Source organism: Thunnus maccoyii, chromosome 12 (assembly GCF_910596095.1).
Source record: "Thunnus maccoyii chromosome 12, fThuMac1.1, whole genome shotgun sequence".
NCBI classification, from domain to species: domain Eukaryota; kingdom Metazoa; phylum Chordata; class Actinopteri; order Scombriformes; family Scombridae; genus Thunnus; species Thunnus maccoyii.
Window position 1 is genome coordinate 23,200,329 of NC_056544.1, and position 15,091 is coordinate 23,215,419.

Here is a 15,091-nt window from a genome sequence, read left to right on the forward strand (position 1 = left end):
TTACAAACAGTATTATTGAAATTTCATGGCCTGATTATAGATAACTTTAAAGAATAAAGTTTAGGGTATTATCACCTTGAATTAAACAAGACTGAGAATCTACAGCCATGCTAGCAGCTCTTTGAGGCTTTATTTAGGTAAACAGTGCTGTGAGATAAACGCTAACATCAGAATGCTAACATGCTCACAATGACAACGCGAACACGCTGATGTTCAGGAGGTATAATGTTCACCACGTTCATCATGCTAGTTCAGTGTGTTAGTGTGCTAACATTTGCTAATTAGCACGAAGGGCGGCACATGGGAAAGTTTTGTAGGTATTTGGTAATAAACCAAATTATTGGACGATTTGAAATTTTGACGTGATGACTGTGCTAGATGAAAAGTTAAGAGATCAGATGAAGTGAAGTGACTACACTTCATCTCAAAGGGGACGTGAATGTCTGCACCAAATTTCTTGGAAATCCAGGTAATAGTTGAGATATTTCAGTCTGGACCTAGTTGGTCCATACTGGCACCCATAGAGCCATGTGGCTAGCGTGGCTAAAATATTGGTATCAGCATTAAAGGGAAGCCTGTATAGAACAGTTATATATCAGTGAAGAATGAACAGTGTGATACTGTGTGAGATATTTAGTTTTAACATATTCTGACTTTGCAGCACCTTCAGGATGGATCTGTGGAAGAAGAGAGCCAGTAACTGGACCAGGTCGTAGTGGACGTAACCATCCTTCTTCTCTACACCAATGATGTTTGGAGGGTGATACGGTTTATTCTTATCTATCTTGTTCTGGTTGAAAGGGAAGAAACCAAACTGGAAGAAGTATTTGATGACGATGGTGACCTGGAGGGAAAAGAACGAGAATGTCAGTGAAGCTTTCGAAACTAAAGATCGAGATGAAGCTTTGGAATGAAAAATAAGAGACTGTTGTAAAATATTGATTAAAGATTGAGTTATCATCTTACTATTAGACTACAGTGCAATCACCTCTCTGATACCTGTTGCTTTAAACTTTGTTGTGCATACACTGATGCAACAAATTGATCTTTACATTCCTGCCTGATGGATTTTAGTGTCAAAAAGTGTTTACAAATTATAATAAATTGATTGTCTTGACTTAAAAAATAAAAATACAAAATGTACTTCTTGAAGGATGAGCAGCAATGTCATATAAAACAGACAAAATCACACCACTTGATTTGACGTGCTTTATATTGTGAAGGTTGTTAAAAATTGATGTTGTGGATATTACATCCTCGCGTCTGTACCTCAGTAAAGACGATGGCGGTCATCCAGTAGCGTTTGCTTGGCCGGGGCACGGACAGCATCGCCCAGAGGAAGATGGTGATGGGAAGAACCAGTGTGACACAGGAGGCCGACACCATGTGGTTGATGATGATGACCAGGTAGCACACCATCTCCGAGTGGGCCACCAGCATGTTGTAGAGGGCGTAGCAGAGCTGGAGGATCAGAGGCTGACTTTCGTAGAATTGGTCTGAGTGCTCCAGCTCCTCGTCATAAAACATCCTGGACAGAAAGAGAGAGAGGACTGTTTATGGGTTTTAACACTAAAATATGTAAATAAGTGTTTGATTACTTTTCTGATTCTACAAGACGACAGAAATCTATTAAATCAAAACTTGCAAATTATTCTTGCTCCACAAAATGATGACCAGTGCCTGCAGTACAACGTGTGCTGCCAAATGACCAAAATCTGAGACAAATCATAATGTGCCACAGTTTCACAGGTGCACCTCAATCCCAGTCTTCCTCGGGGGAAACTGACCTGAAAGTCTGGCTCCTTGTACAGATATTTTTGTTGTTGTCGTTGTGGGATGTGCAACAGTTTATTTTAGTGTCAACGTAGTGAAACTGATGATGTAGTTGGGATTTGATTCAATTGAAATTCATTAATATCAGTTCCAACAGGATAGCAGAACTTTGGTACCAAAACCATAATGATTCTTTTTTTAAACACTTTACTTTGAGGACTAGAAACATTTTTTACAACTAAACAATTTTTGTGCATTTTGTAAAATAACCAAACTCCTCAAACACTTTTTTTAATTCATACAACACTGTTGTCAATAGTCTAAAGTGAAATATCAAAGATAGCAACATCATTGTTTATATCATCTGATAATAATATAACATCTGATCCTCTGTGACTTTGTGGCTTGGGACGCCCACCATGAGCATCAACGTCTCTGGTTCGAGTCCAGCTGGAGAGCTTTGTTGCATCTCTCTCTACTTCATTTACTGTCACTGTCTAATAAGGGCATAAAATGCACCAAGCACGACAAAGCACTCAATGGCAATGTTCAGTACTTGACAGTACTTAAAAACTACTAAGATCAATACCCAGACCTGTGGACAGCACACACATGTACCTTACAACGTTAAGGATGAACTATGTTTTAATTCTAAAATCATCAAGATGAATCTGCAGCAGAGAATCTGAGACAAATATCTGTTGAATCTGATTCCTTTGAGGCTTCAAGCTAAACAGGTTTCAGTTGTTTTTGGACTTACTTGTTGAGCAGCAGTTCGCTGGCGGTCAGCTCAGTGGTCATAGAGGGCAACACGATGTCGGACCTGCTGTCTGAGCGACTATCAGAGGTCATAATCATACGCCTCTTCCTATCAATGTCGCTCTCGTCATCGCTAATTTCCAGACGGTCAAAGCTGACCGCCTTGCTGTAGCTGGGAGGCACGTCGGCGTCTGATGTTTTGGATGCGTCTGTATCGGGGGTGTAGAGCAGTCCTGCTCGCCCTTCGGTCTGCATGAAGTCCTGCTGTCCTCCTCCGTCCTCACTCTCAGTGACAAAGTCCTTCTCCTGGGCAGATTCTGGTTCCTCCAGCCTGAGGGATGGACCCTCATCTGGGCCAAAGGACTCCCAGTGAGCCTCTTCTCTCTCCTCTGTCTCCTGGTCCTGTGGCACCTCAAGTCCTTCCTCACCTTCCAGCCTCTCCTCCCTCTCCTGCCTCTCACCCTCCTCCTCCTCCTTCTCCTCCTCTTCTGTCTCCCTCGGTTCTCCATCACTCCAGGGACCGCCCTCCGCCCCCTGACTCTCATCCAGCTGTTGGGATTCCCAGGGAACCTGCTGCCTGTCCTCCCCTTGATCCTGCTCATCTTCCACTTCTTCTATGGTGTCTGTGGTGCCCTGTCTGGAGTAGAGCGTGATACACTGGGTGGCTTCGCTGCAGGAGACAAACAGAGCAGAGTTTGGGTCAATCTGCATTCAGAATAGTCGGTTCAGATGTTTTACAATATAAAAAAATGGGAGGTGGAAGTCTGCCAGAATAAACTCTTCCTGAAGTGTGTATTTCGTTGAACACTGAAACAAGAAAAGTGATTTTTATTCCAACTCTAAGTAACAGAAAGTTGAGGATGAAATAAGTATGAAATCGTTTTTTATATCACTGTTATTGGGTGAAATAAGGACATGCATTTTTCTGGTTATCTTTGGGTTTTTGAAAGGATGTAAACATCATGGTTATAGAAAAGTCATGCAATGCTTCAACTGAAATTAAAAATCAACAAAAAAACATAGATGCGGGATTTTCACCCAACAGAGATATTCATCTTTTGATAATGAATCACAGTCACAATGACACTGCGCATGTCAGTGTCATCGCTAAGAGATACGGGGGTGTGTATATGGGTGATGCAGCGGCCGGGCACCTGGACACGATGCTGCTGCCGCTGTCCATTGATGAAGTGGACACATCAACGCCGTACATCTTACGCAGTTTGGGCCTGGCTCGCTCGCTGGTTTTGGGAATGTTCTCGGACATTCCGTCGAGGTCTTCCAGGGTGGATTGACGAGAAAACAGCGTGGTGGCCTCAGTGAAGTTACTGAGAGTCGGTGAGAGTGACAGATGGGATGTGTTAAGGGGGGATGAGATGGGATGTGTGTTAGATAACACAGACAGACAACATTTAACCCAAATTAAACATGAAAACTGAGCTGGCTGATCATCATATGACCATAAAAAACATGAGATGCAGTAAAGAATGAGGATGAAATGGCCTCAGTGTGATGAGAACATGCCTATAAGTGGCTGCTATGTACATCTTAAAGTGTTGGTTTACCCAAATAGCAACAACAACAAAAAAATCTCACTTACTGTACCTTAAGGGGTATCTACTAGAGCTTCAACGATTAGTCGATTAATTGATGAGCAGAAAATTAATCGGCAACTATTTTTATAATATATAAAGTAACTTTTCACGCAAAATGCCAAACATTCATTGGTTCAAGGCTCTTAATTTGAAAATTTGTTGCTTTTCTTGGACTTACATTACCGTCAATTTAATATTTGGGGGTTTTGTAATACTTGATTGGACAAAATAAGACATTTCCAGACGTAACCTTGGACTCCAGGATGTTGTTATGTGTGTTTTTCACCATTTTCTGATGTGGTCTGATTGATTCATTAATCGAGCAAATAATCAGTAGATTAATCGATGATAAAAATAATCCTTAGTTGCAGCCCTATTATTTATTGTAGCCATGCAGAGAGATTTGGTTTTACTGGCCAAGAGTTTTGAGATTTCTGTCATTTTATATTAATAGAAAAAATAGATTTAAAAACACTGGCAACATCTCTTTCCAGAAACAATGTCCCAGTTTTTTTGGATAATTTATTAAATGTCATGTCTAAAAAACTCTGACAAATATAACCATAACCTCATGCATGTCTACTGTAGATATGGGAGAGCCAACATGTTTTTATAATTTGATTGTTATCCTTTTGTGTATCTATTATGGCACATAAACTACTACTGAGACCTGTGCAGAACATGTATCCTCATGTGGAGCTAGAAGGATCATAAAAGGGCCTCTATCAGTAATGCAGTGGGCACTGATGATGAGTGACTGTTGTTATGACAACAAAAGGACAGATTATGTTTTCACCACTTCTTTCTTGACGATAAACAATAGCCAATGACAACACATGAATCTGAGGCTTTTTGTAAGTGAAAGGTTGTTTAAATTTTACAACCTAGGCAGAAAAAGAAAGTTAAGAAAGTTAATCTATTCTTTTGTTGTTCCACTAAAAATCAGTAAATATCTAAATCATTCACAATGGGGTATCTATCTGATTTCCCATGTTGCGTTTGAAGCTGTGTACCTAGACATGCTATCTCTGGACGCTGTGGAGTCCTGGCTCTCCATGTGGTAGCCTCTTCGCCTTCTTCGGAACCTGCTGGAGCCCGAGGCAGACTCGTCCTCGCTGAGCTGATCCATACTGGCCTGCCTGGACATGTTGAGCCTCATGGCCTTCTGATAGTAGACGTGGATGCTCTCTCTGGACGGCACATTGCCCTGTTAGGAGGAGAGCGGTTAATCATTTACTGGTGCTCTTAATCACCTTGAATATGCTTATAAATGTTTAAGTAACCAGACAAATGAATTAATTAACTCTTCTTCTATGTGTCAAAACTCAGTGCGGAGGATGATGTACCTTTTTAACCTCCCTGGTCAGCATGCAGCGCTCTATACGCAGCACAGTGGAGATGTCGATGTATTCCCTGCACATGTCATTCATCCACTTGGTGAAGCTCTCCACAGTCGTCTGCAAGAGGACCCAGGTGAACTTTATGATGTTGAACACTCTCTTGATGATGTTATCTGAGAAAGGACACACGACACAGAGGTTGTTTACAGTTTATTATTCAAATTCAATTTCAAAACCTCAGTCACAAAAATTTAAATCTTCAGGCTGCACAAAAGAACTTGCACTGGAGGCCCCTGATGGCCGTGAAAAGTTATATTTTTATGGTATTTTCAGGAAATTATGCAAAGTGATGTGAGTAAATTTCACAGCCAACTGACAATTATCATCAGCCACCGAAGGATATAAAAAGAGAAAAGAATATCAAAATATCTAATGTTTTGCAAGTCCAGTTTTCTCTGGATGGGGCACCTCTAAAATTTTCACCTCATCACTTCTTTTGAGTGAAGCGTCCTTATCTGACATCAACATTTCATTTAGATCAGCGGGTCTTATTTAAGGAAAATAGGAGGCTCCTCTTTATGCTGCTCATGGGGCAGTTGTCTTAAAAAAAAACTCTTGCATTTTGGAGCTTTGCAATAGAAAAATCTGAAATGCTGACACTATTACAACCTGTCACATTTTATGACCCATAGACAAAGAAAGACAATAAAAACAGTAGTACAGTAGTGATCTATACAATATGTGTTCCTTTTGTGCCCGATTCCTGATTTATTGTTCCCAGTCCAGTGTTGCATATAAAGCATTAAAGCATGTTTAGACTCAGAAGAAGTAACTTAACAGCACAAATGTAAGTCGATCTTTACTTTAAAGATCTCATAAAACAATTTTCTTAAAGTGAAACCAACCTTGACCACTAGACTTCTTGTTCTCTTCATCTTTTTCTTGCCCATCTGACAGCTCACCGACCTCTATGGTTACATGACCTGTTGAAGTACAGTAAAGAAACCTCACTGTGGCTGAAAGAAATGAAATGAAATCCCCCTTTGTAACTAATGTGGGTTTTTTTGTCTCTTGAACTTTGCTTACCCTCTTTCTTGCTTTTCCTGTGTCTAACCCCCTTTGTATATTTCTTCCAAAATTTGCGTTTCTCTTTGCCTCGTGCCCTCAGGGCAGCTTTGGGGTCTGTGATCCAGGCATGGTACAGAAACTGGAGAACAGAGGGCAGCAGTTTAGCAACAATGAAAGGATGTAAAAAAAAAAAGAGTCGATGAGGGGAATTATACAAGAGCAACAAGACAAATTAAAAAGTTATGCACCAATTAAAGGTGGTTCTGCATGTTTTAGTCCATTAAACGTAAATTGGGTATACTTAATATTACTACAGACCATTATATCCCATCAGTTCATACCAGTTCAGAATGAAAATCCTCTTACAGAAGCTTAAAACTTGACAGAGATAAGCCGTCATAGTGAAGATGTACTCCCCTTTATTTAGTTATTTATTCATTTATTGATTGTCACTTTTTCATTTTGGATTAAATTTTGAGCTTCATAGTGCATTCAAATGCTTATGAAAACTCCCAATGCCTTGATTTAACAGATGGTTGTTGAAGACAACAACAATTTGTCAAACAAAAACAACAATTTTAATGCAAGAAGCAACAAAATTCAGGTTATTTTTTCATAAGGTCCATGTTTGCTTTGTGTATCTTGTCTGGGTTTTATTTTCTGACAACACAGCTTGTAAATAGCTTCCTTGAATGCTCCAACTGTCATCTCCGGCTTTTTTAAGTTTTTAAATGCTCCAAGTTGATTTTCACAGTGAACTGTAAACTGTAAAACTGGCCAACGGCTACATGGAAGGTAGGAAAACAACCTAAAAACATCCTCTGAAAATAATGGGCGGTATTGTGAAGAATACATATTTTCTTGTTAATGCACTGAAACATGCTCGACCAGCAGTTTTAAACACAAAACACAGAAAAGGCCCAAACACTAAACACTGTTTCTGTTGCTGCTTCATTGAGAATGATAACTTGGCAACACACCAAATGAAAAGGTCAAAACAGACAGGAAACACATTTTTACTTTTTCGCATTTCTAAACCATTTCAGAATAACACTTCCAGTTTTTTATTAGTCAGACAACAACATGCAAACAGAGCAAAGTCAACAGATTTCCATTCCAGGTCATATTTAATTAGGTATTTCAAATTATTGTATATTTCCACTGCCAGATTTACTGTGTGGTGATACAGATCCAAACATCTATTGCTGAACTGTATTTAATATTTAGTTATTTGTGCCACAGCAGAACACCAATCATGACCTGGAAAGGCAGTTTTGTTATCGTGTTAGTTGTTATGTGAGCTCACAGATGTTCATGCAGAAAACAAGCTGTGTTAGTCGTGGTGGTGAGTACCTTGCCTGCCTTGACTACATACTGCAGTATAGTTTTAGGCAGCTTTATGATAGACTTAGGCAAAGCCAGAACAGCAGAGACAAACTTTCCAATAGCTCGCTACAAGGAGGAGGAGACAGAGTGGGAGTGGATTAGTAGAAAATCACTTCATATCACAATAAACATTAAAGGCTATCTGTGTTAGCAGACAATGGATCAGTGGATTTTATAAACCATGACGCAGGTCAACACTGGTGCAATTCAGCTCATTCCCCTGAATGTTAGTCTTTTGTTAAAGCAGCAAAAACAATCCATTAAAGGTACAAAAATAAAAATACTAAAGAAAATAAGAATTCACAATAGAATTTATGGGTCAGTAGCACAAGTTCACACAAAAGTATGTCTCATATTCTAATGTTTCAGCTGTATTTTCTTCCATAATTCATCACATTATTATATGTTTTTAAAAATACACACATGTAAATGAATTCATCTGCTCATAATGAGTAACTACCTCCATCAGATACAGGAAATGTACACTAGTGTGGTAAAAAGGTAGAATATTTTCCTCTGAGATGTAGTGCAGTATAAGGAAATATGTTACCAAGCAAAACACCAGCACTTCAAAACTATACCGTACTTTTTTGAATACCACGTCCTCAATGATAATAACCTACAATCCACTGATAAAGTCACGGCAGCAGAGACAAATTAAAAGACTCTTTTCACCCTGGAACTAATGGAAAAAAATGCGCCACCACTGGAAATCACCTGAAATGCCGACTTCTTTGGCAGTTCCTCGTCTTTTTTCTCCTCCTCCTCCTCTTCTTCCTCACTGTCAGTTTCAAACAAGTAATATTCTCCACTTCTAACCACTGAGAGGCAAAGGATAAAGTGTAGTTACATTCAGTCAAACAGAGGGTGAAGTCATAGCAATAAAATGAGGCTCAGTGACGGTTCCCTTGCTGAAAGGAAGAAGCAGGAAATGTTTGAAAAATAAAACCCACTTCTTATTAAATTCTATTCACTGCATGAATCAAGACACAGTTTTAAAAAAACACCAAAACCATGAGAGGATGAAACAGAAAATGCAAAAAAACACACAAAAATGTTATGTTAGTAAGGCTAATATAGCTATGAGCACAAAGCACAATGAAGAATGTCTATTAAAGACTTTCATTCCAGTAGCACAGTCGCCTTTAAGCTACTTGGCAGAGCAAGTGACTCCAGTCTACAGTAGTTAAGTGTTAGAAGCAATGGGATAGACAAGGCTGACTTATGTCCTTGAACAGAACCACAGTGGGTGGGAGGTGAGGGAGGATGCTGGGATATGGAGATGAAACATCAAATGACAAAGAGATAAAATGGAGAAATTATTTGAATGGGGTCATGTGGGAGTATGATATGAGACATAGGTTCAAACCAAACAGGCAATCACTGTAGTGACTCAGAGAAATTATGGTATTTATTTACCACAAAGAGACTCTAAAGGTCTTAATTTTTTGTATATTTGGTCCAATCGCTGTTTTATTTTCTTCTGGGTGACGCCTGTTGGGTGATCATGTCTACAGGCAAAGAATGAACAAACCCGTCATCCTTTATTCCAGTACTGAGAATAAAGGTGAGTTGACTTCATACCTTTGCATGAAAATAGTAGAGTGATTCTCAACTGTGGGCTCTTTAGGCAACACCAATGATGAAGTTTAAACAACGTCAAGTACAAACTCCAGCCGTTAGTTATTTTCTCTTTCTGCACTATCTCAATGTGTCTATTTAAGGCAACCATGCTCTGCAACAATACTGACAGTTTTATAGATCATCTCTAAAACTCAAGTGCTTCTCCAGACACAGTGCACAGTTACATGAGAGCTACAGGTAACAAGGGCCTTTAAATAGAGACAGAAAAGGACTAAAGTCTGGATGGTGAAAGACTACTGTATGTTGCTGCCTTCAGAGCCCTGGGCCAGTATGGGAATCCTCAGCGTTCTGGTCAAGGACACAAGGGCCGATCAGAGTGGAGGATAGAGATAAAAGAGGGTTGGGGGGTCAACCTACTGGAAGCATGGTCAACCCACGGCCTCCACCACTGCTTTTTTTTGGTCTTGGCTTTCTTTCGTTGTGCTCCTAAAATTTCACAAATACATCAATGCAACATTTCATAAGAAAATCAATTCTTCTGTTAACTTTAAGGAACATTTTCACTCTATGAGGCTGCTCCTTGAGATCAAATACTAATAAAAAATACATCATTATACAACATGTGTAAATATTACTTCTACACCACTTTTTTTTTTTTTTTAACTTTGACCGCACAGTGAAAGGCCCCGCCAGCCTCCCATCATACCATCATCATCTTCCTCGGGCTGGACGAGGGTCTGTCCTTCTCCGGACTCCTGCACCATGCTTATCATCTTCTCCTTGCCCCTCTTAAACTTTTGCTGCCTCACCTTAATGCGCTCCATCCTGATTAGATCAGAGAGACGGTGAAGAGACACAGAGTATCGACACAGGAGAACATCAATGACGGCTTAACAGACTGACCATAAACATCTCCAGGCTTCACGTTGGAAATTAGCGTACGTTATGTAACAGCGGAGTGCTCATTAGGGCAGAGGAGTGGATATTATCATATAGTATTATTATATATTATTATATTATGAGTAACTTCTGAGGTAACTGTAAGTGGTGGGAATACATTGACTTTATGTGGTGTGATATACTGAGAGCTGACTTCCTAGAATCACTATAGCCAGGAGTTCCTTTAAATCCAGAACAGGTTTTTATAATGGCTTTCTGAGTCATGATTACCTACTTCTGGACTAAATTAGGCCTATTGAGACTCCACAGTTTCATAAAAGATATTGAAAATCCTGAAAGCTAGCACTATATGATGTGTCAGTGCAACTTAATGTCTGTAGATATTCTATATTTTTTCCTTGCTGTCCACAAATCCCATGAAAAGACCAAAACCAACAATAAATTGACCCAACTAAGAAGTATGGTCTGTGTAGCCTGATTTGTGCCATATAGCTATGTTGTTGTTGTGACAAATCACCAATTGTGTATTTATCCTCTGCTGAAAATAGTCTCCAGAGAATGTAATATTTGCTCTTGTTTGACCAACGATTGCTAAAAACTACAGTGCGCAGCTGTTAAAGGAAGTTACTGAGCCATTTTTAAGATATTTACCAAACGTTTTGTGACCCGTTTTGAAGATTTTCACCTTCAGTAGGAACAAATGGGCTTAGGGCTGAGTGCCGCAGACAGGCAGAGAATGTGGAAAGTATTGAGAGACGGACCAACACATTGTTGGTTTTGGTCTTTTCATCAGACTTGTTTACAGCACCAGTGTTGTCTTTTAAATGAAAACCAACCAACTGCAGTAAGAATTTAGCCGCATGGCAAAAGGTATTTTAAAGCAACTACAAGGAACTTTCATTTCGTGCTGATTTTGGCGACCCCTGTGGACAAAAGCGGTAGTGTTTCCCCGAATGAAGACTGCATTTCCCATGAGCACTGCCGTTTCATGACGTAAAGACCTTGATCTGGCTGATGTGTACATTAGTTTTGAAAGCAAGTGAAAGAAAAATGTTTTTAATAGTACTTTTCTTTTTTAAACACAACTGTTTGCAGGATGCATAGCGATGAGGTAACGTATCTATTCGTGGCTATGTAAGATTAATAACTGTAATATGACGATGGTGAAACAAAGTAAACTTTCTTTTAGTACCGTTCATACACCTAGATTACATGTAAACCTACAACTAACAGATCTAGCTGCTCGGTAATAGTAATTTTGTTGAGAAAGCTAAAGTTATCAACATTTTCTAGTAATGTTATGACTTCATAACAATAAGCCAACATCAAGATATAGCTGGGTAGTGAGGCCAACATAAAAAGTTACGTTATAAGCCAGTTGTATTACAATAATGTCCACTGTGACCTTTACCTCCGTGGACTGTACACAGCCATTTGCATTATATGTTAGGGTGCCAACTAACAGCTGCAGGCATGGGGGTTCCTCTTTATTTTTCATTAATTCATTTCAACCTTACAAACTAAATTAGCTAACAATTATCTGCCATTATTTCACAAACTATCCTCCGGTCTGTGTGCTGTAAATAGTTTCATCTGATATTGTGGTGAATCAGACCCGGGGACAGGCTTTTAGAATAACTACATAGAAAGAGCCAATTTTCTCACTGATGGTCTCATTTGCTTATGGAGGTCATATAGAGGCATCGGTAATAAATTGAGACTGTTTCATAACCACTTAAAACATCTTGTGGCTGCTTTAAAGTCTAGAAATATAAAAAATGCAATAAATGAAATATTTTTCCTCCTCTTGATGTGTATTTTAAAATGTGTATTCACTGTTTGTCTCAATAACAATCCTTAAAATACATTTTACTTGACTGACAGCATGCTCTTTGGCCTCTTGTGGTTGTTTACTGGTTATCAGACACAATTCTTGTCTCTAAATTAATCCTGAAGTTGTTCTAAATAATTTTGCTGTATTATCTCTCTAATCTAAACCAGCGCAAGACAACTGCAGTTATTTTGAATTATGTGTTGTATTGGACAAATTCCAAATCCAAAACTTCCAAGTGTTGTACATGAAAACCACATCCACAGCATTACAAAACATGACGTATGTTAAAGTTAAGAGAGTCTCACTGTCTCTTCAGCTGCTCCACAGATTTGCTCTCCTCCTCCAGTCTGGCCCTCACAGCCTTCACTATAGTGGCCTGGAAAAGCTCCGCCCCTCTGAAACACAGAAACACATCAGTAACTTATTAAACGTTCAAAACATCCAGTTTCGGTGTGTAGGTTTTAACTTACATTACTACTTAATGAATATAAAAAACATGACTATACCTTTCTGTGGCTGACACCTTACAGTACCTCAATGGTTCTCATACTCTCTCTGTCAAACCGCCTTTTGGAAACCAAAAATAAAAAAAAAACTCCTCCACCCACAATGAGTAGTTTGATTACATTTTTATCTAACTGTAACTAAGTATAACTTAAATATATTGGGTAAACCAGTGACAAGAGGTTGCATTTTATTGAAACAACATTGTCAAGAAATTAACTGCATGTTTCTTTTCACATTAGTTTCTGTTTTGCAAATAAAAAGTGCAAGTTAGCTCTCCCCTAATACTGACCATGAACACAAGAGCAACATCTTGTGCTTTATGTGTTATTTTGCTTTCTGAATAAATTTTGCTAACCTGAATCTTATTAGCCTTGCTAGCATCTGAGCATGTTTGTTTCCTTATAGTTCTAAAACAGAGTCATAGACTGTTTTCACAGAGGATTTATAGCAGGAAAAGAAACTAATAACATTGATGACGTCTCAGTTTGAGCAATTATTGCAATTCAGTGCATCAATTAACACTGTTATTTGTTAAACCTGTGTTCAACATGACAAAAGGTTGTTTATACAGTAAGAATATGTCAGAGGGGACTGAATATGGGTGCAGCAACCCTGGATAAGATCTCAGAAGTCCAGTATCAAACCTGTGACCTCCCTGGTCTACAGTGTCAGCTCTGTACCTGGATGCAAGGATCTGTGATGCTCTGATATCTGCCACCACGTGGAGGAAGTAGTAGCTCATGAAGACTCGTCTCTGCAGCAGCAGGAAGGCGAAGCAGATACTGTCCCAGATGATCCCCGCCTCGTTGCTGGGCAGCTCACAGCGCTTATCAGCAGCTAGTCAGACAATGTATAACACGGTGACACACAATAATTATCAGATTTATTCAAACTCACGCCATGATAATTAACTAATCACTCATTCACAGCACAATAAATTATTAGCTGAGTGAAATCTTCAATGTGATAAGCATCCTCAGGAGGTTCAAATGATGCATCAATTTGTCTCTTTGAATGTGAGCAGCTCATTTAAAAATGTTATTGTCAAAATGAAACTATTGTCAGTAGTTAACAGGGTGAGTGAGTGAGTGAGTGAGTGTGAATTGCCCAGACTCTCGAGGAGTCTGAGTATTGTTGCCGTGTTTTCTGTTCACTGTACTGTACATCAGTTGCCCAGTGGGATCAAGATAAAGACTGACCTGAAGTAAACTGGACTGAAAGATGTAAAATAAACAAGGGTGTGGGTCTAATTTCAACTGGAGCAATCTGGAGCAGCAAATCATGCTGACATGCAACGGCTAGAGTTGCAGTAAACAAAATGGGGGATTTATGCTTCATTCTCATAATACTGAACATGATATCCACCCCTTTCATGCCCAATTTCTTCCCTAAATAAATGAATAAATAATGCCAATCATAAGTAAGTAGTTTATTTCTAGAGCACAGTTTAAACTGACCAAAGTGCTGTACAAAAGCACATTAAAATATGAAGTAAAAAGCATAAAAATTGTGACCTGAATGTGACCCTGCAATATTTTTAGGCAGTGATCTGATGTTTTCAATTTTTTTGGTGAAAAACTTCAAAAATTTCTCACAGATAGATACGGGGACTGAGGACATAATTTATAGTGCTGGACAGAATTTTAGGTCTTTAGGTGAGAATTTAAGGTATGAGAGAAATATGTAGCCTGGGCTTTGTTGGCTGCTGAGACGCTAAAAAAGTATAAGTTGCATAAAGATGTAAAGCGGTGAGTTGACTTACTCAGGTGTTCCTGGCTGGTGTTGATGTTGTATTCCTTGATGGTGCAGGCCAGACTGAACAACTGGATTAACCAGCACTGGTTCTCAATCAGAGAGTTGATGTAGCCACAAGCCAGAATCTAGGAACAAGAAACCTTTATTGTATACTTGATAATAAAATATTCAATTGTATATATTATATTATTAAAATAAATGCTAAGTTTTGCACTTTTATGCAGACAGACACAAGCAAATCACCTCCTTATATGTGTAATATATAAGATTTTTCTATTATGTAGTTAAAAAGCTCATCTTGATAAACAATAAACAGATTACTCACAGACAAAATGTTCTTCATAGTGATTACAAAGATGTTGTAGGCTATCAGGAAGTCCCAGTAGTGGAGGATCTTTTTGATCGGTTTGAGCAACAGCTCGCCGCCAAAGAGCAGGAAGTAGAAGCAAGCCACCAAATAACCCATGCAGAAGATGCTGATTCGTGTGGTTCCCGTGATGAAGATGATGGTGAGGACAAACCAGAACAGGTAGCTGAACATGATGACCTTCAGCATGTCCAGGTAGGACCTAGAGGACAGTGGTGAGGAA

At 39.1% G+C, this 15,091-nt stretch overlaps 1 protein-coding gene across 3 annotated transcripts in view; it reads right to left on the reverse strand.

Annotated features, from left to right (window-relative positions):
• Window positions 1-15,091, reverse strand: part of LOC121908099 (piezo-type mechanosensitive ion channel component 2) — a 98,063-nt gene that overhangs the window by 13,850 nt on the left and 69,122 nt on the right. For 2 of the 3 annotated variants that reach the window (XM_042427799.1, XM_042427801.1), the window contains 16 exons: window positions 14,827-15,070; window positions 14,509-14,626; window positions 13,427-13,583; window positions 12,545-12,634; window positions 10,212-10,330; window positions 9,923-9,991; window positions 8,639-8,742; window positions 7,889-7,987; window positions 6,554-6,674; window positions 6,373-6,450; window positions 5,474-5,640; window positions 5,141-5,334; window positions 3,687-3,860; window positions 2,534-3,202; window positions 1,270-1,528; window positions 665-844 (listed from right to left, as the gene is read on the reverse strand). In XM_042427799.1, the coding sequence (XP_042283733.1) occupies window positions 665-844; window positions 1,270-1,528; window positions 2,534-3,202; window positions 3,687-3,860; window positions 5,141-5,334; window positions 5,474-5,640; window positions 6,373-6,450; window positions 6,554-6,674; window positions 7,889-7,987; window positions 8,639-8,742; window positions 9,923-9,991; window positions 10,212-10,330; window positions 12,545-12,634; window positions 13,427-13,583; window positions 14,509-14,626; window positions 14,827-15,070 (2,842 nt within the window). The remainder of the gene's footprint in view (window positions 1-664; window positions 845-1,269; window positions 1,529-2,533; window positions 3,203-3,686; window positions 3,861-5,140; window positions 5,335-5,473; window positions 5,641-6,372; window positions 6,451-6,553; window positions 6,675-7,888; window positions 7,988-8,638; window positions 8,743-9,922; window positions 9,992-10,211; window positions 10,331-12,544; window positions 12,635-13,426; window positions 13,584-14,508; window positions 14,627-14,826; window positions 15,071-15,091) is intronic. The other variant, XM_042427800.1, reaches the window with a different exon arrangement.